Raw genomic sequence first — 27,347 nt, forward strand, 5'->3', positions numbered from 1 at the left:
CCAGCGGTGACCTGGGAGTTACCAGTGGTGACCTGGGAGTTACCAGCGGTGACCTGGGAGTTACCAGCGGTGACCTGGGAGTTACCAGCGGTGACCTGGGAGTTACCAGCGGTGACCTGGGAGTTACCAGTGGTGACCTGGGAGTTACCAGTGGTGACCTGGGAGTTACCAGTGGTGACCTGGGAGTTACCAGCGGTGACCTGGGAGTTACCAGTGGTGACCTGGGAGTTACCAGTGGTGACCTGGGAGTTACCAGCGGTGCCCTGGGAGTTACCAGCGGTGACCTGGGAGTTACCAGTGGTGACCTGGGAGTTACCAGCGGTGCCCTGGGAGTTACCAGTGGTGACCTGGGAGTTACCAGCGGTGACCTGGGAGTTACCAGCGGTGACCTGGGAGTTACCAGCGGTGACCTTGACTGGGTAAAGACAAGTAACAGGAGGAACATAAAATGGCAGCGGGAATAGCTCCGATAACCCCCCCCCCTTCCACCCTCCCTCTTCCATCCCCCCCCCCCACTCTGTCACGCGCGCCGACCAGTTCAATGGCTCCTGAGGGGATCTTCCTGGTGGGTGGGGGGGGGGACCTTCCAGCCACGAGGTGGGTGGGGGGGGGGGGACCTTCCAGCCACGAGGTGGGTGGGGGGGGACCTTCCAGCCACGAGGTGGGTGGGGGGGACCTTCCAGCCACAAGGTGGGTGGGGGGGGGACCTTCCAGCCACAAGGTGGGTGGGGGGGGGACCTTCCAGCCACAAGGTGGGTGGGGGGGGGACCTTCCAGCCACAAGGTGGGTGGGGGGGGGGACCTTCCAGCCTCGAGGTGGGTGGGGGGGGGGGGGACCTTCCAGCCTCGAGGTGGGTGGGGGGGGGGGACCTTCCAGCCACGAGGTGGGTGGGGGGGACCTTCCAGCCACAAGGTGGGTGGGGGGGGGACCTTCCAGCCACAAGGTGGGTGGGGGGGGGACCTTCCAGCCACAAGGTGGGTGGGGGGGGGACCTTCCAGCCACAAGGTGGGTGGGGGGGGGGACCTTCCAGCCACAAGGTGGGTGGGGGGGACCTTCCAGCCACGAGGTGGGTGGGGGGGGGGGACCTTCCAGCCTCGAGGTGGGTGGGGGGGGGACCTTCCAGCCACGAGGTAGGTGGGGGGGGGACCTTCCAGCCACGAGGTGGGTGGGGGGGGGACCTTCCAGCCACGAGGTGGGTGGGGGGAGGGACCTTCCAGCCACGAGGTGGGGGGGGGGACCTTCCAGCCACGAGGTGGGTGGGGGGGGACCTTCCAGCCACGAGGTGGGTGGGGGGGGGGACCTTCCAGCCACGAGGTGGGTGGGGGGGGGGAAACCTTCCAGCCACGAGGTGGGTGGGGGGGGGACCTTCCAGCCACGAGGTGGGGGGGGGACCTTCCAGCCTCGAGGTGGGGGGGGGACCTTCCAGCCACGAGGTGGGTGGGGGGGGACCTTCCAGCCACGAGGTGGGTGGGGGGGGACCTTCCAGCCACGAGGTGGGTGGGGGGGGACCTTCCAGCCACGAGGTGGGTGGGGGGGGACCTTCCAGCCACCAGGTGGATATTATATATATATATATATATATATATATATATATATATATATATATATATATATATATAATCCCTAACTTGACAGGAGTGACCTAAACCCAGGACCGAGCGGGACCTCAAATATCATCACCAATATTGACCACTCATCACAATATTGACCACTCATCACAATATTGACCACTCATCACAATACTAACCACTCATCACAACAACCCAACCACGCAGTTCTTGTTTTGATTACGTTGTTACAAGGGAACGTTGCCTGTTTGTTCCGATGTAAACTGTCTCCATCATCCATAATCCTGTTGCATGGTGACCTTATCCAGTCGCTGCTTCTGACGACGAACACGTTTGGGTACTGATTGAATACCCTGTCACACTGTGGATGGGCTGTTAGAGAGCATGTTAAATACTGTGTAACTTGCTCATCACGACTGTAACTAACTCATCATGACTAACTTGTTCATCATGACTGTAACTAGCTCATCAAGACTGTAACTAGCTCATCAAGACTGTAACTAGCTCATCAAGACTGTAACTAGCTCATCAAGACTGTAACTAGCTCATTAAGACTGTAACTAGCTCATCAAGACTGTAACTTGCTCATCAAGACTGTAACTAGCTCATCAAGACTGTAACTTGCTCATCAAGACTGTAACTAGCTCATCAAGACTGTAACTTGCTCATCAAGACTGTAACTAGCTCATCAAGACTGTAACTTGCTCATCACGACTGTAACTTGCTCATCAAGACTGTAACTAGCTCATCAAGACTGTAACTTGCTCATCACGACTGTAACTTGCTCATCAAGACTGTAACTAGCTCATCAAGACTGTAACTAGCTCATCAAGACTGTAACTTGCTCATCAAGACTGTAACTAGCTCATCAAGACTGTAACTAGCTCATCAAGACTGTAACTTGCTCATCAAGACTGTAACTAGCTCATCAAGACTGTAACTTGCTCATCACGACTGTAACTTGCTCATCAAGACTGTAACTAGCTCATCAAGACTGTAACTAGCTCATCAAGACTGTAACTTGCTCATCAAGACTGTAACTAGCTCATCACGACTTTAAGTTGCTCAGCTAAACGAATGTTGAGACGTTCAGTTCTCGAGTCCATTATGTGCCTCTGAAACCTTTTCCACCGCCGCCCACAGGGTGGGTATGGGACCCACCGCCGCCCACAGGGTGGGTATGGGACCCACCGCCGCCCACAGGGTGGGTATGGGACCCACCGCCGCCCACAGAGTGGGTATGGGACCCACCGCCGCCCACCGGGTGCGTATGGGACCCACCGCCGCCCACCGGGTGCGTATGGGACCCACCGCCGCCCACCGGGTGCGTATGGGACCCACCGCCGCCCACGGGGTGCGTATGGGACCCACCGCCGCCCACCGGGTGCGTATGGGACCCACCGCCGCCCACCGGGTGCGTATGGGACCCACCGCCGCCCACCGGGTGCGTATGGGACCCACCGCCGCCCACCGGGTGCGTATGGGACCCACCGCCGCCCACCGGGTGCGTATGGGACCCACCGCCGCCCACCGGGTGCGTATGGGACCCACCGCCGCCCACCGGGTGCGTATGGGACCCACCGCCGCCCACCGGGTGCGTATGGGACCCACCGCCGCCCACCGGGTGGGTATGGGACCCACCGCCGCCCACGGGGTGGGTATGGGACCCACCGCCGCCCACGGGGTGGGTATGGGACCCACCGCCGCCCACGGGGTGCGTATGGGACGCATAATAAATGAACAAAACCCCCTCAATATACAGATGTGCCAGCGCCCGGGGGCCCCACGTCCAGCTCTGCAAATAGGCAATCACTAAATGCCAACTACCTGTGCATATTAATACCCAACATAGAGCCGTGTTAATCATCATGCTAAGAACAGAGTTCACTCTTAAAAAAAATTGCAACTATTTTACCTAGCTAAAAAAGATGCTTTATTTTGGCCTAAATACGTTGCATTTTTAACGGTTGGGTCGAACGCGTTCAAAAATACGATGCATGAGGAGACGGTTTGAATCCAGCTAGAGCCCCGAGGGCTGAGTCAACACGTGGGTGGGGCCTCTCAGGGGCCTCCCAGACCAACAACCCTTTTCCTATTTTTTTGTCTCTTTTATGTAGAAAGTTTGCACACACTGAGGACCATTTGGCCACCCCCTCTGTCCTCCCCGGCCGCCTGCTGGCCCGCCAAGGCCACCATGGCTGCCTTTCTCTTGCCGCCATCCCTCTCCCTGCCCGACAGCGCCCGCCACGCTGCTCCCGCTGCGCCATTCCCGCCAATTTCAAAAAACACCGGAAAAGCCTCCCACACGAGACAAAGCCGCCCTCCAGTTTTTTAGTTTGAAAAACACAAGACAAAGCCGTCCTCCAGTTTGAGAAACACGAGACAAAGCCGCCCTCCAGTTTGAGAAACACAAGACAAAGCCGCCCTCCAGTTTGAGAAACACAAGACAAAGCCGCCCTCCAGTTTTTTAGTTTGAAAAACACAAGACAAAGCCGCCCTCCAGTTTGAGAAACACAAGACAAAGCCGCCCTCCAGTTTGAGAAACACAAGACAAAGCCGCCCTCCAGTTTTTTAGTTTGAAAAACACAAGACAAAGCCGCCCTCCAGTTTGAGAAACACAAGACAAAGCCGCCCTCCAGTTTGAGAAACACAAGACAAAGCCGCCCTCCAGTTTTTTAGTTTGAAAAACACAAGACAAAGCCGCCCTCCAGTTTGAGAAACACAAGACAAAGCCGCCCTCCAGTTTGAGAAACACAAGACAAAGCCGCCCTCCAGTTTTTTAGTTTGAAAAACACAAGACAAAGCCGCCCTCCAGTTTGAGAAACACGAGACAAAGCCGCCCTCCAGTTTGAGAAACACGAGACAAAGCCGTCCTCCAGTTTGAGAAACACGAGACAAAGCCGTCCTCCAGTTTGAGAAACACGAGACAAAGCCGTCCTCCAGTTTGAGAAACACGAGACAAAGCCGTCCTCCAGTTTGAGAAACACGAGACAAAGCCGCCCTCCAGTTTGAGAAACACAAGACAAACGGTTAATAAACTGCTGATGTACACAGAGCGGGAATCGAAGCCCCACCCACAGTGTATACAAGGAGAGTCTTAGGCTACCCCCAATATGGTGGTAACCGCATCTAACCGATACGGAAACCTTTCTTATACATAACAAACATCCATATTTCGGTGTTCTATCCTTTACTAATACACTTTTAGCGGACTGGTCGACTCCGTAGAAGAAAAGAAAGCGAAGTATTAGGTGAGAAAGAGAGGTTGGAAATTTCAGAGGCGCGTCGTATGCAGTGGTTGGCGGCCATGTTGAACTTCCATGTGAGGAGTGACGCTCCCTGCCCCTACCTCGTGGTGATCCCTTGTTCTCTCTCCCGTGCCGGCCACGCTGCTGCCAGGCTCCTTCTATTGGTCCATACCAGGCAGCTCCTATTGGTCCATACGAGGCAGCTCCTATTGGTCCATACCAGGCAGCTCCTATTGGTCCATACGAGGCAGCTCCTATTGGTCTCCAAACGAGGCAGCTCCTATTGGTCCATACCAGGCAGCTCCTATTGGTCCATACGAGGCAGCTCCTATTGGTCCATACCAGGCAGCTCCTATTGGTCCATACGAGGCAGCTCCTATTGGTCTCCAAACGAGGCAGCTCCTATTGGTCCATACCAGGCAGCTCCTATTGGTCCATACCAGGCAGCTCCTATTGGTCGATACGAGGCAGCTATTATTTATATCTACCTAAGCACATTCATACACGTGTCTAGCCTATACTTGTAACAACCCAACGATCCCACGACTGTTATCCAGTAATCTGTTCCACAAATCAACAACCCTATTTCCAAACCAGTATTTACCCAGGTTTTCCTGAACGTAAAGTTACCCAATTTATCTTAATTTTTTCCTACTCTAATTTGTGTTGATATATATAAACATGTTTTTTATCCTCTTTGTTATAGCCTTTTGTGCATATATATACGTCTATCTAGAGAATACGAGTTAAACTGTTTTAATCTCTGATCATAATGATGGTTTGTAACTGATGGGATTACCTCGTTAACCTTCTCTGTGCGCACTCAAGTAATGTGATGTTCTTTATGTACTAGAGACAGCTTAACGACGAGGCCAGGCCAAGGAGGCCTGGTCTTTTAAAGCATGTTAACTGTATCTAAATATTTTGTCCATTTAAAAAAAACTCTCTAGATCGTCAAGTGCCGAGTTAAGAGTCTTTTTTTTTGTAATATATTTTCCGCACTATTTTTGCGTTATCTGGAAGTTTGAGAACGTTGCTGTTCAATCCTGTGTCGTCATTAATGAACGAGGTGAAGAGCAGAGGTGCCAGGAGTGGGTCCTGGGGCACTCCACTCACACTCCCTCCTGGACCTGATTCCCGTTATGCTAACTGATCTCTTTGAAATAATCAAACTCTAATGCAACTTAGAATCAAACTTCCCTCTATCACCTCCATGTACCTCTAACATTCTAACGAGTCTCGAGGAATAGTATCACCAGCTTGGCTAAAGTCAGAGTATAAAATATTGCATTCCTTTCTGCCGTCAATGGCTTTGAATACAATATTAAATAAAGAAAGTAAATGTGTTAAACCATGAGCAGCCTTTAGTAAAACTGTGATGTGGATTCTTTCTACAAGCAAATGGATAGCTTTTATGATTCAAGCAATTTTGCTACAATTAACATTAAGCAAATTGAAAGATAGTTCGACACAAGTGATCTCTCATTATAAAAACTGGCACCACGTCTGCCACCCTCCATGATTCTGCTCAACTCTAATGATGTGCTCGCTACACTTGTGCTCACTATTCTTTCTAAATTACTTAAATATCCTAGCAAATGGTAGGCACCACACCACCATGGTAGCTACCACCATCGTAGCTACATCATGGTAGCCGCCCCCCCACCTCACAGTAGCTCCCCCAACACTTCACAGTAGCTCCCCCCCACACCTCACAGTAGCTCCCCCCCCCCACACCTCACAGTAGCCCTCCCCCTACCAAAACAAAACGTTTGAGACGGAAGTTGAGGACACGAGAGGGAACTATATCCGTTCCCATCTTTGTTGAAAACCTGTAATTAATATCATTATCGACGAGGGTGGATGGGCCCGGGTGTCTTTGTGGCGAGACCATGGCTGGGACCTGTAGAGAACACGTTGGTGTCACGAGAACTGAACATGGAACACTTCCTGCACTTAAGAGACCACTTACGTCTTCCCTCAGTCATAGCGGCTGTGTTTACATATATTAAACAGTTTACGAGGTCGGTAACTTCACAATGGTTATTATCGTTATAAACAACCTCTTAGTGTCTCGGTACTCGTAAACTCTTTAAAAAATGTAAACAAAATCGTCGCGATTGAGGAAAGATGTACAGGTTTCGTGTTTACTCAAACACTTGGTGAAGCCTGACCCCGGTCTCGGATATGTCCACGGAGCGTCACGTCCAGTTTACAGAGGGATACTCTTGAGGTAAACCAGGCCCCCTCCTGCGGCACTCCACACGGCCAGATAAGGCGCCATTGCTCTCCTGCACCTGTGTGACCTCTCACCTCACCACCACCACCACACCTGCTGTGTTCTTCCCTCTTGACCACATGTGCTGTTTCTCTCTCCCCTCTCTCACCCCCCCCCCTCTCTCTCTCTCTCTCCAGCCCTCCTCTCTACCCCTCTCTGCAGCACTCCCTCATCTATCTCGTTCTCTCTTCTCCTTTCTCTCTCTATTCTCCTTTCACTCTCTCCCTCTCTCTTCCCCTTTCCCTCTCTCCGTCTCTCTCTCTAACATCCTCTCACTTCACTATGGCGCACCCTTCCTTTCTTAAACTTAGAATACACCACATACGATGGTTCAGCCCGGCCTCTTAAACTTATGGTGCTAATAACAACAGTTTGGTCAAACGTACAAAAATGAACTGTTGCAGCCCCACAATGTTTATGTAATACACTACTGTATTAAATGTTGTTGAGAATACGAAGCTGGGAGTTATGATTAGTAAGAATTTAAAACAAAAGGATCAATGCATGAACGTTCGTAATAAGGCAAATAGGACACTGGGATTTATTAATCGCAGCGTTAGTAACAAGACACCTGGTGTGGTTCTTCAGCTATATCTTGCTCTGGTTAGGCCCCATTTAGATTATGTAGTTCAGTTTTTGGTCGCCGCCGCCGAATGGATATAAATTCACTTGAACGTGTCCAGCGTAGGATGACTAAGTTAATTCCCCAAATTAGAAATCTTTCATATGAAGAAAGATGAACTAAAATGTAGAACTAAAAGAAGAAGGAACTAAATGTATACCTCTCTAGGCCTACTACAATACATGTAAATAAATAGGACCCAAGATATCATATATTAGTGAGGAAATGGTTATTTAGGCGAAGCACAGGTTTTGAACGAGTCGCGAGGCAGCTCCTATTGGTCCATACGAGGCAACTGCTATCAATAAATAGGACAAATAGTACAAGAGAGTGCATGGCAAGTAGTGACGATGGTGGTGGATGTAGAGAGCTGCCATACTAGCAAGAGGCAGCTGCAGGGAGTGTAGAGGGAGACAGCTGCAGGGAGTGTAGAGGGAGGCAGCTGCAGGGAGTGTAGAGGGAGGCAGCTGCAGGGAGTGTAGAGGGAGACAGCTGCAGGATGGGGGTAGAGGAAGGCAGCTGCAGGATGGGGGTAGCAGTGTAGAGGATAAGAGTGAAGAGGGACAGGCTACTACTGCACTAGCTAGGGGGGAGGGGTGAAGGGGGGCAGGAAATGCATGTCACAGCCTGCCTGGTCCAGCTGCTTCTAGTCAACTGTGACCCCCTCCAGTCCTGTGTGTTCTACGGCTTCCTTCCCTCCCCCCACCCCCCTCCACCTGTCACCCCCGCCAACCGCCTCCGCCGCCCCCTCTTCTATGTCCCCCCCCCCCTCTGGGGCTCCTACACCCACTCCTCCTGGAGGCACGCCAGGGTGTGTGCGCATGGTGATGCTCCTCGTGTCCTGCGGGAAGTGCGGTGTTCATACCCTAACGACCGCGTGTGTTGCTGTAACCTGTCAGGCGGCCACGTGGTCCGCCCCCTCCAGCAACACTCACCCCCCCCTCCCCCTCCACTAAGCAACACTCTTGACCACTAACCTTCACTAACCTCGGCCACTGCTCCTGGCCCTCCTCGGCCACCCAGCAACAGATAACAAAGGTGGACACCCTTGCTAACCTCTGACTAAGGTAACAAAGGCGCCCACCTTCCCCCCCCCCCTCCCGCCCCTCCATGACCTAATGGAACTGATTACACCCACAAATTACACGTCTCTTGTACCTGTTTGTGACAACAGTAATTAAGGCACCTACAGGCTAATTACTGAACTACTAAAAAGCGTATCAGATTTTGTCCCTGCCAAGGGCCGTCTCAGACGCTGGGCACGACGGGAACTACGGCGCCTGCAGAACACGCTCACACGGAACACAACCACCACAACACACACACAACATACACAACACACACAAAAGCCGGGACACACACAAGCCGGGACACACAAGCCGGGACACACACAAGCCGGGACACACAAGCCGGGACACACACAAGCCGGGACACACACAAGCCGGGACACACACAAGCCGGGACACACACAAGCCGGGACACACACAAGCCGGGACACACACAAGCCGGGACACACACAAGCCGGGACACACAAAAGCCGTGACACACACAAAAGCCGGGACACACAAAAGCCGGGACACACACAAGCCGGGACACACACAAGCCGGGACACACACAAGCCGGGACACACACAAGCCGGGACACACACAAGCCGGGACACACACAAGCCGGGACACACACAAGCCGGGACACACACAAGCCGGGACACACACAAGCCGGGACACACACAAGCCGTGACACACACAAAAGCCGGGACACACAAAAGCCGTGACACACACAAGCCGGGACACACACAAGCCGGGACACACACAAGCCGGGACACACACAAGCCGGGACACACACAAGCCGGGACACACACAAGCCGGGACACACACAAGCCGGGACACACACAAGCCGGGACACACACAAGCCGGGACACACACAAGCCGGGACACACACAAAAGCCGGGACACACACAAAAGCCGGGACACACACAAGCCGGGACACACACAAAAGCCGGGACACACACAAAAGCCGGGACACACACAAAAGCCGGGACACACACAAAAGCCGGGACACACACAAGCCGGGACACACACAAAAGCCGTGACACACACAAAAGCCGGGACACACACAAAAGCCGGGACACACACAAAAGCCGGGACACACACAAGCCGGGACACACACAAGCCGGGACACACACAAGCCGGGACACACACAAGCCGGGACACACACAAGCCGGGACACACACAAGCCGGGACACACACAAAAGCCGGGACACACACAAAAGCCGGGACACACACAAAAGCCGGGACACACACAAGCCGTGACACACACACAAGCCGGGACACACACAAGCCGGGACACACACAAGCCGTGACACACACAAAAGCCGGGACACACACAAGCCGGGACACACACAAGCCGGGACACACACAAGCCGGGACACACACAAGCCGGGACACACACAAGCCGGGACACACACAACAGAGACGATTAAAACAGCTACGACAGAACCCAAAGAAGACCGACCGACAAACGCCAACAGTACCAATACCCAACAGGGAGTCCATCAACAGAGGCAGATGAAAGGGTATACCAATACACGTCCAGACGGTATACTTCCCGAGGTGTATCCAGCTAGTGTGTGAGTATACACCAAGTTTACATTAGTCCTGGACATTGTTGAGGACAGCATCACACTTACTGACTGGTCAGTGGTGGAGTGACAGGCCTCCAGTCCACCACCATAACATGTGGGAAATATTAATGTGTTACATCAACGCAAAACGAAACAATGGATATAAATTAGGTAAGTTTAGGTTCAGGAAAGACCTGGGTAAATACTGGTTTGTAAACAGCACTGTCGATTTGTGGAACAGATTACCGGGTGACACAATAGACGAGGGGGGGGGGATCCCTGGGTTGTTTCAAGCGTAGGTTAGACATAAATAAACGAGTTTAAGTGGATACAAATAGGCCCCGCCTGGCGCGGGTCAATATAGGCCCCGCCTGGCGCGGGTCAATATAGGCCCCGCCTGGCGCGGGTCAATAGGCCCCGCCTGGCGCGGGTCAATAGGCCCCGCCTGGCGCGGGTCAATATAGGCCCCGCCTGGCGCGGGTCCCTCCTGCGCTTCGCTCACTTCTCTTGGCCGCCGTTGTCCACCCACCTCGCGGGCCGCGGGTCACGGCGCGAGACATCGAGGAAGGTCACAGGTCGGTCTGGCCTCGTCAGCGGAAAACTTCTCACTATACAGGAAATAATCCTGTATACACCACGTGCTGAGTGTCTACAGGTTGTAACGCTGTAGGACTAATGGGGATTACTCCATCACAGATTGCTAACTTCTCCTTGTCAAGTTGTCGCATGATGGGTCCTCTGGTACGGTGGTTTAGTACCTCGACTCGCAATCGAGTAACCGGGGTTCGATCCTCGGACGAGACAAATGAATACGTTTCATTTCACCCGATGCTTCTGTTCACCCAGTAGTAACTAGGTACCCGGGATTTAGACAACTGTTGTGGGGTTGCATCCTTAGGAGGGACAATAGTTCGACCTGGGGGAGGTGGGGGGGGGGGATATATCTATACAAGACGCTTCCTGTCTTGTATAGATATATCTATAATATATGTGAAGGCTTCCTGTCCCCGACAACAGGACATATGTCAGAGTAATGGAGACCTTACCACAGATTGCTTAATTCCGCTTGTAGTATATCTCTAAACTTACCGGATATAACGGATATAACGTTGGTCTTTGTCTTGTCCTGGGGGAGTGTTTGGTGGGGGGGAGAGAGAGAGAGAGAGCGAGAGAGAGAGAGAGAGAGAGAGAGAGAGAGAAAGAGAGAGAGAAAGAGAGAGAGAAAGAGAGAGAGAAAGAGAGAGAGAAAGAGAGAGAGAAAGAGAGAGAGAAAGAGAGAGAGAAAGAGAGAGAGAAAGAGAGAGAGAAAGAGAGAGAGAAAGAGAGAGAGAAAGAGAGAGAGAAAGAGAGAGAGAAAGAGAGAGAGAAAGAGAGAGAGAAAGAGAGAGAGAAAGAGAGAGAGAAAGAGAGAGAGAAAGAGAGCGAGAGCGCTGGTGCGCGCAAGACAGTAGGACACGTGAAGAACGACACGTTTACCTTTCTATAAATACACAGAAAGTTCCAGACATGCCAGATCCTATTATTTTTTTATCTCGAAGCCTTTCCCATGTAACATGCTTCAGCTTGACGTACTGGACGTAGTCATGATGAAGCCTTAGCTCCAGGTCACGACGGTAGACACACTGAACATATACCCCAGTATACCCAGTCACATACACCACGAGACTACACCCCAAGCTTCTTGCACAATATAACTATCAAATGTTGCTCTGAAGGGCGAGTTTCCTGACCAGCGCCACTCATCCTGTGAGTCAATATACCGCCATAGTGACAGTATTGCCCAGTCTCACTCATCCTGTGAGGCCTCTTCACCCCTCCCCATCACCCCTGCCCCATCACCCGTCCCCCGGGGCCGGGAACCACGCCAGCTACACACACCAGAGACAAAGAGCTCTCAAAAAGCGAAGAAAAATACGCAATTTCCGGTGCGATCGCGATCACAATAGTCCCGTCCAGCGGTGCGCGACTGCCCCAGCTGTCTCCTGTCCCAGGAAGAGGGGGGGGAGGGGTACTGACAGCTGGGATACTTCAGTCCGCTGAGAACCCACTGGACCCGGGTTCGATGCAAGGGAAGAGGAAGACGTTTGGGAAGACGTTTATAGGGTGGCAAGAAGTTTCTTGTCACCCTATATATCTGTTCACCTAGGAGTAAATAGATACCTGGGAGCTAGGCAGCTGTTGTGGGTTGCACCCTGGAGAAGGTAGAATGTTGCTCTACTTGAATCTGAATATGCCTAACAAGGAAAAATCCTCTATTGTCTAAATGCCATGTTCGACAAGGCGGCCTGGTCGAGGACCGGGCCGCGGGGACGCTAAAGCCCCGAAATTATCTCAAGATCTCACGATAACGTCAAAAACGATCTAACTCGTTTATGTACAAAGTTAAACCAAGATTATTATGGTACGTGTTAAGATATTAAGGGTAATGGCCATCCTCGTAAGGTGTAGTTATCTCTGGTTTCATTTCACCCGCTTCTGTTTAATTACCTTACAGTTGTTGTGGTTGAACTCTATTAGCCACTTTTGGCCATTCGTCGAGTTCATTAAGGTCTTCCTGCCAGTAGGGTCTAAAACCTGTAGCGGCACGAATATTGTGACGTCCTTATGACGTCGCATCTCGAACACATTCGATCTCTTATTTTCTATAAGTTATGTTGGGTTGGGATAGGTTGGGATGTCTCAGGTTAGCTTGGGTTGGGATAGGTTGGGATGTCTCAGGTTAGCTTGGGTTGGGATAGTTTGGGATGTCTCAGGTTAGCTTGGGTTGGGATAGGTTGGGATGTCTCAGGTTAGCTTGGGTTGGGATAGGTTAGGTTTGTTTACAGAGCGGCGATGACGTAGAGGGATTCACACTTTTCTCAGGTTTTTGACCCTACTCTCTCTCCATCATGAAGGCCAATCGGATAGATTAGGAACAGCGAAGGGCACAAGACCGAGCCTTGAGGGAGCCCTAGGTGTCTCCGCCAGGGAGGGATGGGAGCTACAACTGTGGGAGTGGGTTGTCGGGTCAGGAGGCCCTTTGCGGTAAGGAGGGAGGGACAGGAAAGAGGGAGGGAATTAAGGAGGGTCAGTAATAGCAGTGCAAGACGGAAAGGGGTTGGAGGGAGGACAATACGTGGAACGGGAGCCCGCGAAGTAGGTCGTCGGGTCAGCAGGGGCTTTGAGTGGCGGGAGGGGAAGGAAAGAGGGAGGGAGAGAGGGAGGGTGGAGAAGGAAAGAGGTGGGGAGGTAGGGGGGAGCAAGCAGGAGCGTGAGGTAATAGCAGAGTTTACCCTGTCCCCAGGAGGCGCTCCCTCCGTTATATCCTGCGTCTTGTGTACCATTTTCCCTCCACTCCCTTTCACCACTCACAGGAAATACTCTATTTTTTCCCGCCTTTTCTCCTCTGTGATGACTTTGTTTCCCCGTGGCGTCTTTTTTTCCCGCGGTGGGAATAATTGTAAATGAAGATTGAGGATCCGTGATGACCCGGTGATGAATAGAGGCCGCCCGAGATAAGGAAAGGCTGCCATCGCGATGACTCTCCAGGCCGGCTGCCATCCCTGGCGCCTGCTGTTGCCGCCACCTTCCGTTCCTGCCACCTGCGGTTCCTGCCACCTGCCGCCAGATGCTGGGAACATCCTATCACCCGCCACTCCTCTTCCCCTCTCCCTCACGCTGGCTGACAACCCGCCACTGACCTTACTGAATTAGTTCCCCCGTGAGAACGGATACAACTCCCGTCCTACACAAGACTTTAGCAACGGATCTGAAAAAGAGTTACAGCTCCGCTCCTGGGGTCAGATTTACGAAGCAGTTACGCAAGTACTTACGGACGTGTATACATTTTTCCTCAACCTTTGACGGCTTTGGTTACATTTATTAAACAGTTTACAAGCATGAAAACCTCCCAATCAACTGTTGTTATTGTTATAAACAGCCTCCTGGTGCTTCGGAGTTCATTGTTTAATAATTGTAAACAAAGCCGCCAAAGATTGAGAAAAAATGTACAGGTTCGTAAATGTTTTCGTAACTGCTTCGTGAATCTGGCCCCTGTGGCAGGCAAGTCCACTACGGGCTCACCATAGCTCGTGCTACGTTGGAACTTTTCTTCCGAGTAGCTGAATAAAAAAGAAAAAAGGATCTGAAACCTACCTAACCTTACCTAACCTGAATTAACACAGCCTAAGCGAATACATCGTAACCCAGTCGAGCCCAACAAAGCCTAACCTAACTTAACAATATATATGGTTTGCCCGAAACGCTGCGAGTACTAGTGGCTTTACAAGATTGTAAATACTATGCTATGTATTCTCTCAAACCCAATGTACCTTCTTGTATAGAAATAAAAGAAAATAAATAAATAAATGTTTTCAGCAACAGAAAACGAGGCGTGTCGAATCGCCTATTTGTGTACGATTTGACCATCAGCCACGAGAAGTACCCATAGTTCACATGAGGGCAACTAACACTATTTATGTATTTATTTATATATACAAGAGTTCTTACAGTCTTGTACAGTCACCAGCGCGCATAACGTTTCGGGCTTAGTCCCTAATCCTCATTTTCCCCGGAATACGACCCCGCCTAATCGTTGAACAACCAGGTAATCTCCAACTTATATACAAACCATCGTTTGATCCATTTAACTTTTGTTATATAGAGTACACTGTTCACAGTACTGACAAGCACAGTGTGTGCCATCACAGTTGGCTTGTACGCTGCCCAGGTGTAGAGGCGGCGGTGGTAGGTGAATAGTGTGGGTGGAGGGAGGAGGAGTATACAAGTGTGGTGGCGAGTAGCAGCAGGGAACAAGTGTGCCTCTACCCTCCATGACCAGGGCTGACCTTGACCCAGGTCACGTGGGGTCGGTGACCTCCATGGCTGTCTCTCCATGCGCCGTGTCCGGTCCTGCAACCTCACCAACCACTTAACAACCATATTCTATCCGATCCCACGATCGTCGTCGCCCCTAAATCAACAACAACAACCATATTCTCCTATTTTTACATTCACCAACTCGCCAACGCTCCGAAAAATATATTAGGGGTAAGTGAAATGCTGAATACCACTCAAGATAGAGTTGTATTAGTGCTAACAGGCTTGAAATGGCTTTCCTTGATGGCCAGAGTGGCTTTCCTGTGACTCACTGTGTGGTGTCAGTTTAGAGGCGTGTGTGAGGTGTCTGTCATTCATCAACACGGGGGGTTTATGGGTGTATGGAATGACCGCTGGTTGATGCTTACGGGCAGTTGGTGGCAGCAACATTGTCTCACCTGATCACTTCCTGCCTGGTGCGGCCCGGCCTCGGCAACAAAGGCCAACTGCTCGTTAATCCACTCCTGTTCATGAATGAAAAACTGTTTACACACGACTCACAACTGATGACGTCCGAACACTTCCGGAACAAGTGCTTCGCTCACGTCCTCTGTTCGAACCACAACGCTATAAATGCTTCACTCACGTACTTCAAATACAAATAATCGCCAACAGAACCTAAACACCTAACCTAACTTAACCTAACCTAACTTAACCTAACCTAACCTATACCTGCGCCTAACTATACATGGAACTTTAATGAAAATAAGATTAATTTATACATGAGAATAAAAGCTATTTTTAATGCACTACATTAAAATTGTTGAATGCGTCTGGGGGGTAGGTGGGCATGGGGGTGTGTGCTTTAACGAGCCTGGGGCCAGATTCATGAAGCAGTTACACAAGCACTTACGAACCTGTACATCTTTTCTAAATTTTTGGCGGCTTTGTTTACAATTATTAAACAGTTAATGAGCTCCGAAGCACCTAGAGATTGTTTATAACAATAACAACAGGTTGATTGGGAAGTTTTCAAACTTGTAAACTGTTTAATAAATGTAACCAAAGCCGTCAAAGATTGAGGAAAGATGTACACAATCGTAAGTACTCGTGTAACTGCTTCGTGAATCTGGCCCCCAGGCCTGAGGGCGGGTTGCCTGGTGGCCATACACCACTCTCGCCCCCTGGTGGCCACGACTGAAACAACCTGTCCTCTTAAAAATAACGTCACTTTTGGCCATTTACCCGTATGGCCGAAAGTGGACGTAATTTGAAAATGAAAAAAATGAAAATAAATTTGGGATTTTTTTCAACAACAGTAAGTTAAGGGTCCTCTGATAGGTTAGGTGGGCAGGAAATTCTCATAAAGTTTCAAAACGTTATGAAAAACGTTAACTGAAAGTTTCCTCTTCTAACCTTACCGAGTAAGCCGGACGACTCAAGCACAAAACGGGATAGTACGTCACTTTTGTGAGTCGATTTCATTTCAAATTACGTCCACTTTTGGCCAATAGTGGACGTTATTTTTAAGAGGACGGGTTATCAACGCCACAATATAGAATTCTATGAGGAAAATGGGCGTGTAATGACCAGAATTAACCACTGAGGAAACACCCGCAACCATACTTACCAGAGACGGGTTCTTGTCGAGAGGACGGGAGAATGACAGGAAATGTCTAGTTTTTATTAATAAATACTAGACAGGACTCAAACACCGTGACAGACAGGTCACAAACACCCTGGTAGACAGGACACAAACACCCTGGCATAGTGGGCTACAGAACAAGAACATTGTAACAAACAAACGCCACTTTATAATTGGCTTCCTCAATTAGGCAAATACAGTTTTTTTTTTTTTTTTTTTTTTTGCTGTGAAGGGGGAGATAACTGGAAGTTCACACACTCATCCTGTGAGTGATTATGGGTATAGTGATAGTATTGGGCAGCGTTACTCATCCTGTGAGTGAACACACCGCCATAGAGACAGTATTGGGCAGCGCCACTCATCCTGTGAGTGAACACACCGCCATAGTGATAGTATTGGGCAGCGTCACTCATCCTGTGAGTGAACACACCGCCATAGTGACAGTATTGGGCAGCGTTACTCATCCTGTGAGTGAACACACCGCCATAGTGACAGTATTGGGCAGCGTTACTCATCCTGTGAGTGAACACACCGCCATAGTGACAGTATTGGGCAGCGTTACTCATCCTGTGAGTGAACACACCGCCATAGTGACAGTATTGGGCAGCGCTACTCATCCTGTGAGTGGACACACCGCCATAGTGACAGTATTGGGCAGCGTTACTCATCCTGTGAGTGGACACACCGCCATAGTGACAGTATTGGGCAGCGCTACTCATCCTGTGAGTGGACACACCGCCATAGTGACAGTATTGGGCAGCGTGACTCATCCTGTGAGTGGACACACCGCCATAGTGACAGTATTGGGCAGCGCTACTCATCCTGTGAGTGAACACACCGCCATAGTGACAGTATTGGGCAGCGCTACTCATCCTGTGAGTGGACACACCGCCATAGTGACAGTATTGGGCAGCGTTACTCATCCTGTGAGTGGACACACCGCCATAGTGACAGTATTGGGCAGCGCTACTCATCCTGTGAGTGGACACACCGCCATAGTGACAGTATTGGGCAGCGCTACTCATCCTGTGAGTGAACACACCGCCATAGTGACAGTATTGGGCAGCGCTACTCATCCTGTGAGTGGACACACCGCCATAGTGACAGTATTGGGCAGCGTGACTCATCCTGTGAGTGAACACACCACCACTGCAACATGTTCAACAACCCCCGCCCCCCCCCCCTTCTCAATAGGAAGAACACCCGCTGAGTTGTTCATCTTAGCTCTTGCCTCCAGACTCAGCTGGAACTTACATAACTGTCTCAAGTGAACAGGTCTTTAGACAAGGAGAGAGAGAGAGAGAGAGAGAGAGAGAGAGAGAGAGAGAGAGAGAGAGAGAGAGAGAGAGAGAGAGAGAGAGAGAGAGAGAGAGAGAGAGAGAGAGAGAGAGAGAGAGAATTATCAGGGGAAAGCGCCAAACTACTTCAGACTATGAGATTAGCGTTCAACAGCCTCCCTAAATGTGGTTTGAGCAGTGCTTCAAAGCACATCCCGTCCACAGGCTAGGCTCGTGCAAGCGGCGGCCGACCTCAGAGATGCAGTCATCGGCTTTAACGTACTGTGTATAGCGCGCATTTGGGCCCTTGTTTATGAGGACGGGCGGCGTTGTCTGAGCTCATATTCCTCGCAGCTTATTCCTGCAACTTGGGAGCTCCGTTGCTGGCTCCCTCGTGCGTGGGAGGGGAGAGGGGAGGGGAGGGAAGGGAGACAGGAGGGGAGAGGATAGGGGAGGGAAGGGAAGACAGGAGGGGAGAGGGGAGGGGAGGGAAGGGAAGACAGGAGGGGAGGAATTTAAGAAGGAAGTTAAGGGTCGGAGGCCGGAGGCGGGAACTGGGGAGACAGAAAAAAGAACTCAGTATATACAGAGAGAGAGAGAGAGAGAGAGAGAGAGAGAGAGAGAGAGAGAGAGAGAGAGAGAGAGAGAGAGAGACAGAGACAGACAGAGAGGCAGGAAACAGTGAGAGGGGGGAACTAACCGTCTGAATGATTACCTCACAAAGGCCGCCCAACAGACACACAACATGCAGGGGGGAGGAGGAGGAAGAGTACAGAGACCCTTGTCCTCATGTACGATGATACAAACTCCAAATATTCCGAGGCGGGCCACAACAGTCGGGTGGATCCTCGTAGTTGGAGGGGGGGGGGTACAATCAGCGAGCAGAGTTGTTCAGACACAGTTGCCGGGACAAACAATTATAAACAGCCAGTATATAGTTGACCAAACCTGAACAATAGTACAGGAGTCACGGTAGACTGTTCCTTTGTGAATTTCGTGCATGTGTGTAATGGTGATTGGACAGGTGTGTGTGTGTGTTGTGTTGCTGTTGGTTTGTTTATGGCAGGCTTGTTTTGTGTGTTGAATTGTGTAGTTGGGGTGTTTGGTGGTTAGTGGTAATGACCTTCCAGAAGGTCCCAAGAATGGGGGGGAGGTCTCTATCTACCACCACCACAGGTGTTGGGTCAACACCTACCACTACCACCACAGGTGTTGGGTCAACACCTACCACCACCACAGGTGTTGGGTCAACACCTACCACTACCACCACAGGTGTTGGGTCAACACCTACCACCACCACAGGTGTTGGGTTGTCGCAGAGGAATAATAACGTGAATGGACCCAGACTATAGTAGTACTAACTGCCAGACCACACCTTCTTAACAACCCCCCCCCCTTAACCACCCTGCAACAACCCCCCCTTAAACTTCCCTTAACCGTCCCTTAACCACCACCTTAAGCTACCCTTAACCACCCCCTTAATAAAAACCATTAACCCTCCCCTTAATCACCCCTTACATCATTCACATTAATTACCACCTACTACCCCTAACTACCCTAACTACCACGACTATTAAACGTGCGAGGCACGAGCCCTTACGGTAACGGTACACGGGTCCTGTAATGACTTCCGGAGCCAGCTTACGGAACCTGTACATCTTTCCTCAATCACTGTGAGTTTGTTTACATTAATCGGTTTACGAACTTGTAAACCTCACAACCCGAGGTTATTATTGTTACAAACAACCTCGTATATAGTGCTTCCGTGCTCGTAAACTGATTAATATATGTAAACACGGCCGCCGTGACTGGGGAAAGATGTACAGGTTTCGTCTGTGAGTGCGTAAATACGTGATGAGTTTAGAGGGGTGCAAGTTTGCTGGTCAGAGACCCTTCTGGCCCTCCTGGCGGGGGCGTGTGCTTCGTACCCTGGAGCCTGGGGGGGGAAGGGCATCGCTGACGGGTGACGGGTGAGGAGAGAGGTGACGGGGGAGGGCATAATGGGTATGTTTACTATTGTCCACCAGTGAGACGGTCAGAGTGTCCCCAAGACACTTGTGTGTGTCGTAGAGGACACGTAATGTGTTCCCAAGACACTTACACACATTTCAGTGCTCTTGATCATGCAGACTGTTGTGACCGTTCTCCACTACCACTCCCAGGATGGGTATGTGGCTCCACCATCAAACATTTACACAACCACTGACGAAACCTGTACATCTCTCCTTAATCACGGTGGCTTTGTTTATATATATTAATCAGTACACGAGCTTGGAAACTTCACAACTTCACTTATAAATTATTTAATAAACGTAAACAAAGCCTTCATGATTGAGGAAAGATGTACAGGTTTCGTAAGAGGTTGTGTAAATGCTGAATGGAGTCTCCTGAGTCAGGAGGCCTTCTGAAGGCAGGCAACAAGAGGCATCGAAGATTACCGTTGAGAGTGATGGAGAATGACAGATTAGGACCGTGAACCAGTATACAGGTATGCAAGTCAGGTATACTCGTCTGTGGAATCGGGTCTAAGACCTGTGAAAAGTATGTACCCTTCTACGTCATCACTACTCTATAGACAACCCTAACCTAACCTGTCGATAATAAGAGATTCAGACATAGGGGGGTAGCACCTCTGGCAGGAAGAAGAGGACCCATAGCCTCGGAGAAGCATTAGAGGGGACTTTAAGGTCCCCACCAATGTAGGCGCCATGTTATTTTGTCCTACCAACCCACTTCTTTTTATGTTTTGTTTTGCTTCATTTGATATTTGAAGGTTACATGAAGCACCTTGCTGAATACAATGAAAGGTTAAAGCTTGTGGATCTTTTGGAGCTTGAGCCGAGGCTACATCAGGCGTTTCCCCTCTGGAGTGCCACACTGAGGCACTGCAACAAGAAACTAGCAAATCCTGGGTCTCTGGTAGTGTCACTGAGCCTAGAACCCAATTCTTTGAGAAAACTCAAGGTGCCCCTACCCCAGGGGCCAAGTGTCTCAGATGCCTTTATGCCTGAGGAAGCAGCCCGTGACAGCTGACTAACACCCAGGTACCTATTTTACTGCTAGGTAACAGGGACATAGGGTGAAAGAAACTCTGCCCATTGTTTCTCGCCGGCGCCTGGGATCGAACCCGGAACCACAGGATCACAAGTCCAGCGTGCTGTCCGCTCGGCCGACCGGCCCCTATTAAGCACAGACTTAAGACCTTTTAAGCACAGGGTGCTTAAAATAATGTTACAAAAATACGAGGTTAATGAGTCTTTGTCTTTCAGTGATAATATATGAAGAGAGTCAAGCAGGAGCATGGAGGGTTGCTAATGTGGTGCCGATTTTCACGAAGGGGGAACCAGATCATCCTCGACTGTCTCTCAGGTGATGAGTGTGGCTCCCACCCTCCTTCAAGGTCGTCCTCGACTGTCTCTCAGGTGATGAGTGTGGCTCCCACCCTCCTTCAAGGTCGTCCTCGACTGTCTCTCAGGTGATGAGTGTGGCTCCCACCCTCCTTCAAGGTCGTCCTCGACTGTCTCTCAGGTGATGAGTGTGGCTCCCACCCTCCTTCAAGGTCGTCCTCGACTGTCTCTCAGGTGATGAGTGTGGCTCCCACCCTCCTTCAAGGTCGTCCTCGACTGTCTCTCAGGTGATGAGTGTGGCTCCCACCCTCCTTCAAGGTCGTCCTCGACTGTCTCTCAGGTGATGAGTGTGGCTCCCACCCTCCTTCAAGGTCGTCCTCGACTGTCTCTCAGGTGATGAGTGTGGCTCCCACCCTCCTTCAAGGTCGTCCTCGACTGTCTACCCCCATAATACATGGGTGTGACCACCCCCCATGGTCGCCCTCAGCTGTCTCCCATGCGATATCGTACGTGGGCGAGGCAGGCCTTGACAATCCTCTACGATACCCTATCAGCTATCATCTAGGGGCAAGCGCTATCGTATGTTAACCCTTCCGCCAGCCCACGATAACCTATCAGTTCAACGCTCCCTACACAGTAGTATACCTTGGCACAATGACCAATTCATACCTGTCACAGGTTATTATATATTCATAACATATAATCCAGATAATCCAGTAGAAAATCCAAGCGTAGTCTTGTGATTACAGAACTCAAGCCAATACCGAGTATATTGAATATGCTGAATACTGAATATCCCCCCATGTATAGCATATATACACAAGTGTATACAATACCATGTATATACTGCATATACTGAATATACTAAATAAACTGAATATAAGCCGAAGTCCTTATTATACGAAATATACAGAATATACATACTATACTGACACATAGTATAGTATATATATATACAGAATGTACAGAAAATACTGAACAATATATCCTATATACAGACTATACTGAACACAATATACTGTACTATAAAAACAGATATACTGAACACAATGATATACTATATACAGAGAGTTACTGAACACAATGCATATATACTATATACACAGCATATACTGAGCACAACGTGTATATTGTGGGCCCAGCTATTGAAATCTGAGTGTCACAAGACCCAGCCTTCAATAATATATATATATATATATATGTATATATATATATATATATATATATATATATATATATATATATATATATATGTATATATATATATATATATATATATATATATATATATATATATATATATATATATATATATATATATATATATATATATATATACATATATATAGATAGCTCTATGCTACGTATATCATTCAGAATTACATAGCCGCGTGGATGTGAAGGGTGTAGGCTCCTGGAGCAGCCGGTCCAACCACTTATCCTGGGCGGTAGAGCCTCGGCCTCGCTTCTTGCAGGGTCGGTGTTCGATCCCCCATGGTCCAAGTGGTTGGGCACCGTTCATTTGTTTCGATTTTATATTCCAGCTCCTTGTCCTCATATCCCATCTCCTTGTGCTCATATCCCAGCTCCTTGTTCTCATATCCCATCTCCTTGTGCTCATATCCCAGCTCCTTGTGCTCATATCCCAGCTCCTGGTCCTCATATCCCAGCTCCTGGTCCTCATATCGCAGCTCCTGGTCCTCATATCCCAGATCCTGGTCCTCATATCCCAGCTCCTGGTCTTCATATCCCAGCTCCTTGTCCTCATATCCCAGCTCCTTGTCCTCATATCCCAGCTCCTGGTTCTCATATCCCAGCTCCTTGTCCTCATATCCCAGCTCCTTGTCCTCATATCCCAGCTCCTTGTCCTCATATCCCAGCTCCTGGTCCTCATATCCCAGCTCCTGGTCCTCATATCCCCGCTCCTGGTCCTCATATCCCAGCTCCTGGTCCTCAGATCCCCGCTCCTGGTCCTCAGATCCCAGCTCCTGGTCCTCAGATTCCCGCTCCTGGTCCTCAGATCCCAGCTCCTGGTCCTCATATCCCAGCTCCTGGTCCTCAGATCCCAGCTCCTGGTCCTCAGATCCCCGCTCCTGGTCCTCATATCCCAGCTCCTGGTCCTAGTATCCCTTCCAAGTGCTATTAGAGTCATACTGGCTTAGCTGTTTCTGCTCATAATTACTTCACCTTTCCCCTGACAATGAGGTGTTCCTTGAGAGTCGCCCGAGGGCAAGTGTCGAGTAGGGTCGCTCCTTCCCGCGAAGTGTAGTGACGACGGGTGTTCACTTGGCACTTGTCTGGGACTTCCGTGTGGAGTAGTGTGGCACTGTTGACAGCTGGCAGCTGGGTGCCTGTGTCGTGGGTGCCATGCCACCTGACTGAGCGACGTGTGGATAAGATTGGTGGCCAGGCACTCTGGTTGATACCTGGTTGATACCTGGTTGATGGGGTTCTGGGAGTTCTTCTACTCCCCAAGCCCGGCCCGAGCTCTCTTGGGTCAGCTGGTAACCTTCCTGTCTTCCTCAGATGGTGCTGGTGCTAATCTGTGGGCGAGTTAGGCGTCCAGGTGCTGCTTCTCAGACGCTATAGAGGTCCTGTCTCTTAGAGGTGCTGCTGAGCTGGACACGTGGGTCGTAGGCCTATAATATTGTTGGAACAATTAGTAGTCAATAGGACGTTTAGATGTTAGTCTCTCTCTCTACCCCTTTAGGTGACTTGTATATACAGAATACAAGTCTGTATATACAAGTATGCATATATCATGCGACCCACTAGGTCGCATGAGCTCGGGTCGACCACAGGACGGGGTCGACCACAGCACGGGGTCGACCACAGCACGGGGTCGACCACAGCACGGGCTCGACCACAGCTCCCTCACACATGAATGCTTAAATGATGCGATCTCTTGTAGTCCTCCACCTGTTCCCCATTTACTATGTCTGTGTATATAGTCTTGAAGGCTCGTCACCTCCGACCAAACGATTGCAGTCAGAGAGAATATTGCCTCAGCAATTCTTGAGTCAGCTTCTGGGAAAGATAAAGCATACCTTCTTGTTGTGCGTGCTCCTCATGTTGGGGACTTTCTGTTGGCTGTCCCTAGTTCCCACTTGGCCACCTGCTTGGACCTTCGGGTCTTAAGTATTGTTGACGGACCTGAGTATTACTGTCGCCACCGAACACAGGTGCGGCCATCAGTCGGCATACCAACATGGCAGCCATGGTCTCATCTGTCATAAGGCAGAGACAAAAAAAAACAAAATTGCTACACAACAAGTTTTCAGTGACATTATTAAGGACAGTTTGGCTACAGCCAAGTGTCCAGCACAACGGGAACCTCAAATGTTCAGACCTGACAACAGTCACAAGTACTCTGATATGGAATTACCCTACAACCATGACGTGATGGTAAGCAGTTGTGTGGGACTACACATGTACATCTACATGTGCTCATACGTATATATGTGGTAGAGTAGACCTGAGGATGGTGGGGTGACCACCTTCAAGGAGTCACAGAAAACTATTAGTACATGGACTTATGCCATTGTTAAAGGTCCGTACCAATAGGTTCTGAGACCATGGGCGCCGGGGGGAAATGTTCACTTCAGTTTGTAAAAGAGGCAAAGCAACTCATTCAGCAAACAAGAGACCCAAAAGCAGCCAGTTTCCTGTTGCAGCGTCCCAGTGTCACACTACAGAGCTGAAATGGCTGCTGAACCACGGGCACTCATCCCGTCTCCGCAGAGCTGGAGGAAGTTATGAAAAGTGATGGTCATGAGTGTATGTGTTCTGTAAGCTGTAACGTAATGTAATAATATAAATAGACACGGGATAGACTGGGATAGATGCATAAATAGACTGGGATAGATGCAAAACTAGATTTTGATGAAAAACTAAGGAAGGAAGAAGAAAATAGTAAACAAATGTTGAAGAGGAGTTAGCAACATGGGTTTTCTCTAGAGCAATGTGATAGAATTCGAATTTGCATCCCGGATCAGGCCAAGCACATGCATTGCCCACTAGGCCACGATGAGCAACAACATATGTAATGACAACAGTTTTCTCAAGGATTTGGGTTATAGGTTCATGAAAACAATACGACTCCAAAGAGCAGCCAGGATCCCCCCTCCCCCTTCCCCAACCCCACCTCCAGCACCTCACTGGGATCAATACATCATACTCAATTTATGCTCAAGAAAGTGACAGAGAAAGGCGGAACATGAGCAAAGTAAATGTACATTAGAAATGAAGAGTGAGCACCCGCAAGGTTACATTTAGCACGCAGAAGGGTAAGGTTGTTACATGGTTGTGGCGACGGTGTAAGCTGGACCCGGTGGCTGAGAGGACAGAGCACTGGACGCGTGATCCTGTGGTCCCGGGTTCGATCCCGGGCGCCGGCGAGAAACAATGGGCAGAGATTCTTTCACCCTGATGCCCCTGTTACCTAGCAGTAAATAGGTACCTGGGAGTTAGTCAGCTGTCACGGGCTGCTTCCTGGGGGTGGAGGCCTGGTCGAGGACCGGGCCGCGGGGACACTAAGCCCCGAAATCATCTCAAGATAACCTGAAGATAACGGTGTGCGCGTGACGGGAGAACACTGCACTCCTCGCAACACCAACACAAGGTAGAAATGGAACACTGGAGCCAAGGCTGACACGTATATAGACCACAAGGCATCGAACAAGGGTTTTATATGGGTCAATAGGAGCTGCCTGGCCTGGACCAATAGCAGCTGCCTGGCCTGGACCAATAGCAGCTGCCTGGCCTGGGTCAATAGGAGCTACCTGGCCTGGACCAATAGCAGCTGCCTGGCCTGGACCAATAGGAGCTGCCTGGCCTGGACCAATAGGAGCTGCCTGGACCAATAGGAGCTGCCGGGACCAATAGGACGTGCCTCCCCTGGACCAATAGGGGCTGCCTGGCCTGGGTCAATAGGAGGTGCCTGGCCTGGACCAATAGGAGCTGCCTGGCCTGGGTCAATAGGAGCTGCCTGGCCTGGGTCAATAGGAGCTGCCTGGCCTGGACCAATAGGAGCTGCCTGGCTAGGACCAATAGGGGCTGCCTGGCCTGGACCAATAGGAGGTGCCTCCCCTGGACCAATAGGGGCTGCCTGGCCTGGGTGGACAGGAGCGGGGCGCCCCACGCTGGGAGGGAGAAAGGGTGGCCGAGGAAGACAATGGCAGGGGATTAATGAACAAAAACACTGCAGGAAGAGACTGTGCAATCCGATATGTTGCATAAGATCTGGCCATGCAGGCTTATCATATTGCGATTAGGATGTGGGTCGGGGGTGTGGCGGTGTTGGTCGGGGGTGTGTGGCGGTGTTGGTCGGGGGTGTGGCAGTGTTGGTCGGGGGTGTGGCGGTGTTGGTCGGGGGTGTGGCGGTGTTGGTCGGGGGTGTGGCAGTGTTGGTCGGGGGAGTGGCACAGAGTGACTCTGCCTTATAAACTCGTCCTCAGATATATATTAAAAAAAATGAAAATAAAAACACAGCATTGGTGTGGTCTTGGCAACACTGGAGTAGAGACTTGAGGTTATCTTGAGATGATTTCGGGGCTTTAGTGTCCCCGCGGCCCGGTCCTCGACCAGGCCTCCAACCCCCAGGAAGCAGCCCGTGACAGCTGACTAACACCCAGGTACCTATTTTACTGCTAGGTAACAGGGGCATTGGTGTGGTCGGGGGAGTGCTCACTCTTGCCGCCAGCTGGTTGGCAACACCGCCTCCCAGACGTAGGTAAATATCCTATCCTATTTACATAGGATTTTTTCCCCTATGTACTTACAGGAGGGGGGGGGGGGGGGTGAGGGGATGGGGGGGGGGAGACAGAGAAGGTGACCCCTTGTTCCCGACCAACTCCCTTCCCCCCCCCCACCTATCTCGTGGCGCAGTAGACTACGTCGTTGACTCATAACCCAAGTCTGAGAAATCGATCGGAAAGGACAGTAGC

The 27,347-nt window shown here is 50.5% G+C and overlaps 1 protein-coding gene across 2 annotated transcripts in view; it reads right to left on the bottom strand.

Moving 5' to 3' along the window:
- The window catches only part of LOC123769820 (serine/threonine-protein phosphatase 6 regulatory ankyrin repeat subunit C), a 125,051-nt gene that overhangs the window by 28,555 nt on the left and 69,149 nt on the right, over nucleotides 1–27,347 (bottom strand). Inside the window, exon 1 of one of the 2 annotated variants that reach the window (XM_069301264.1) lies at nucleotides 15,592–15,670. The exons of the other annotated variant lie outside the window; for it this stretch is intronic. Within the exon in view, the coding sequence (XP_069157365.1) occupies nucleotides 15,592–15,665 (74 nt within the window). The 5' untranslated portion in view covers nucleotides 15,666–15,670. Of the gene's footprint in view, nucleotides 1–15,591; nucleotides 15,671–27,347 lie in introns of those variants that run through there. 2 annotated transcript variants of the gene reach the window in all.

This window comes from Procambarus clarkii, chromosome 45, assembly GCF_040958095.1.
Source record: "Procambarus clarkii isolate CNS0578487 chromosome 45, FALCON_Pclarkii_2.0, whole genome shotgun sequence".
NCBI classification, from domain to species: domain Eukaryota; kingdom Metazoa; phylum Arthropoda; class Malacostraca; order Decapoda; family Cambaridae; genus Procambarus; species Procambarus clarkii.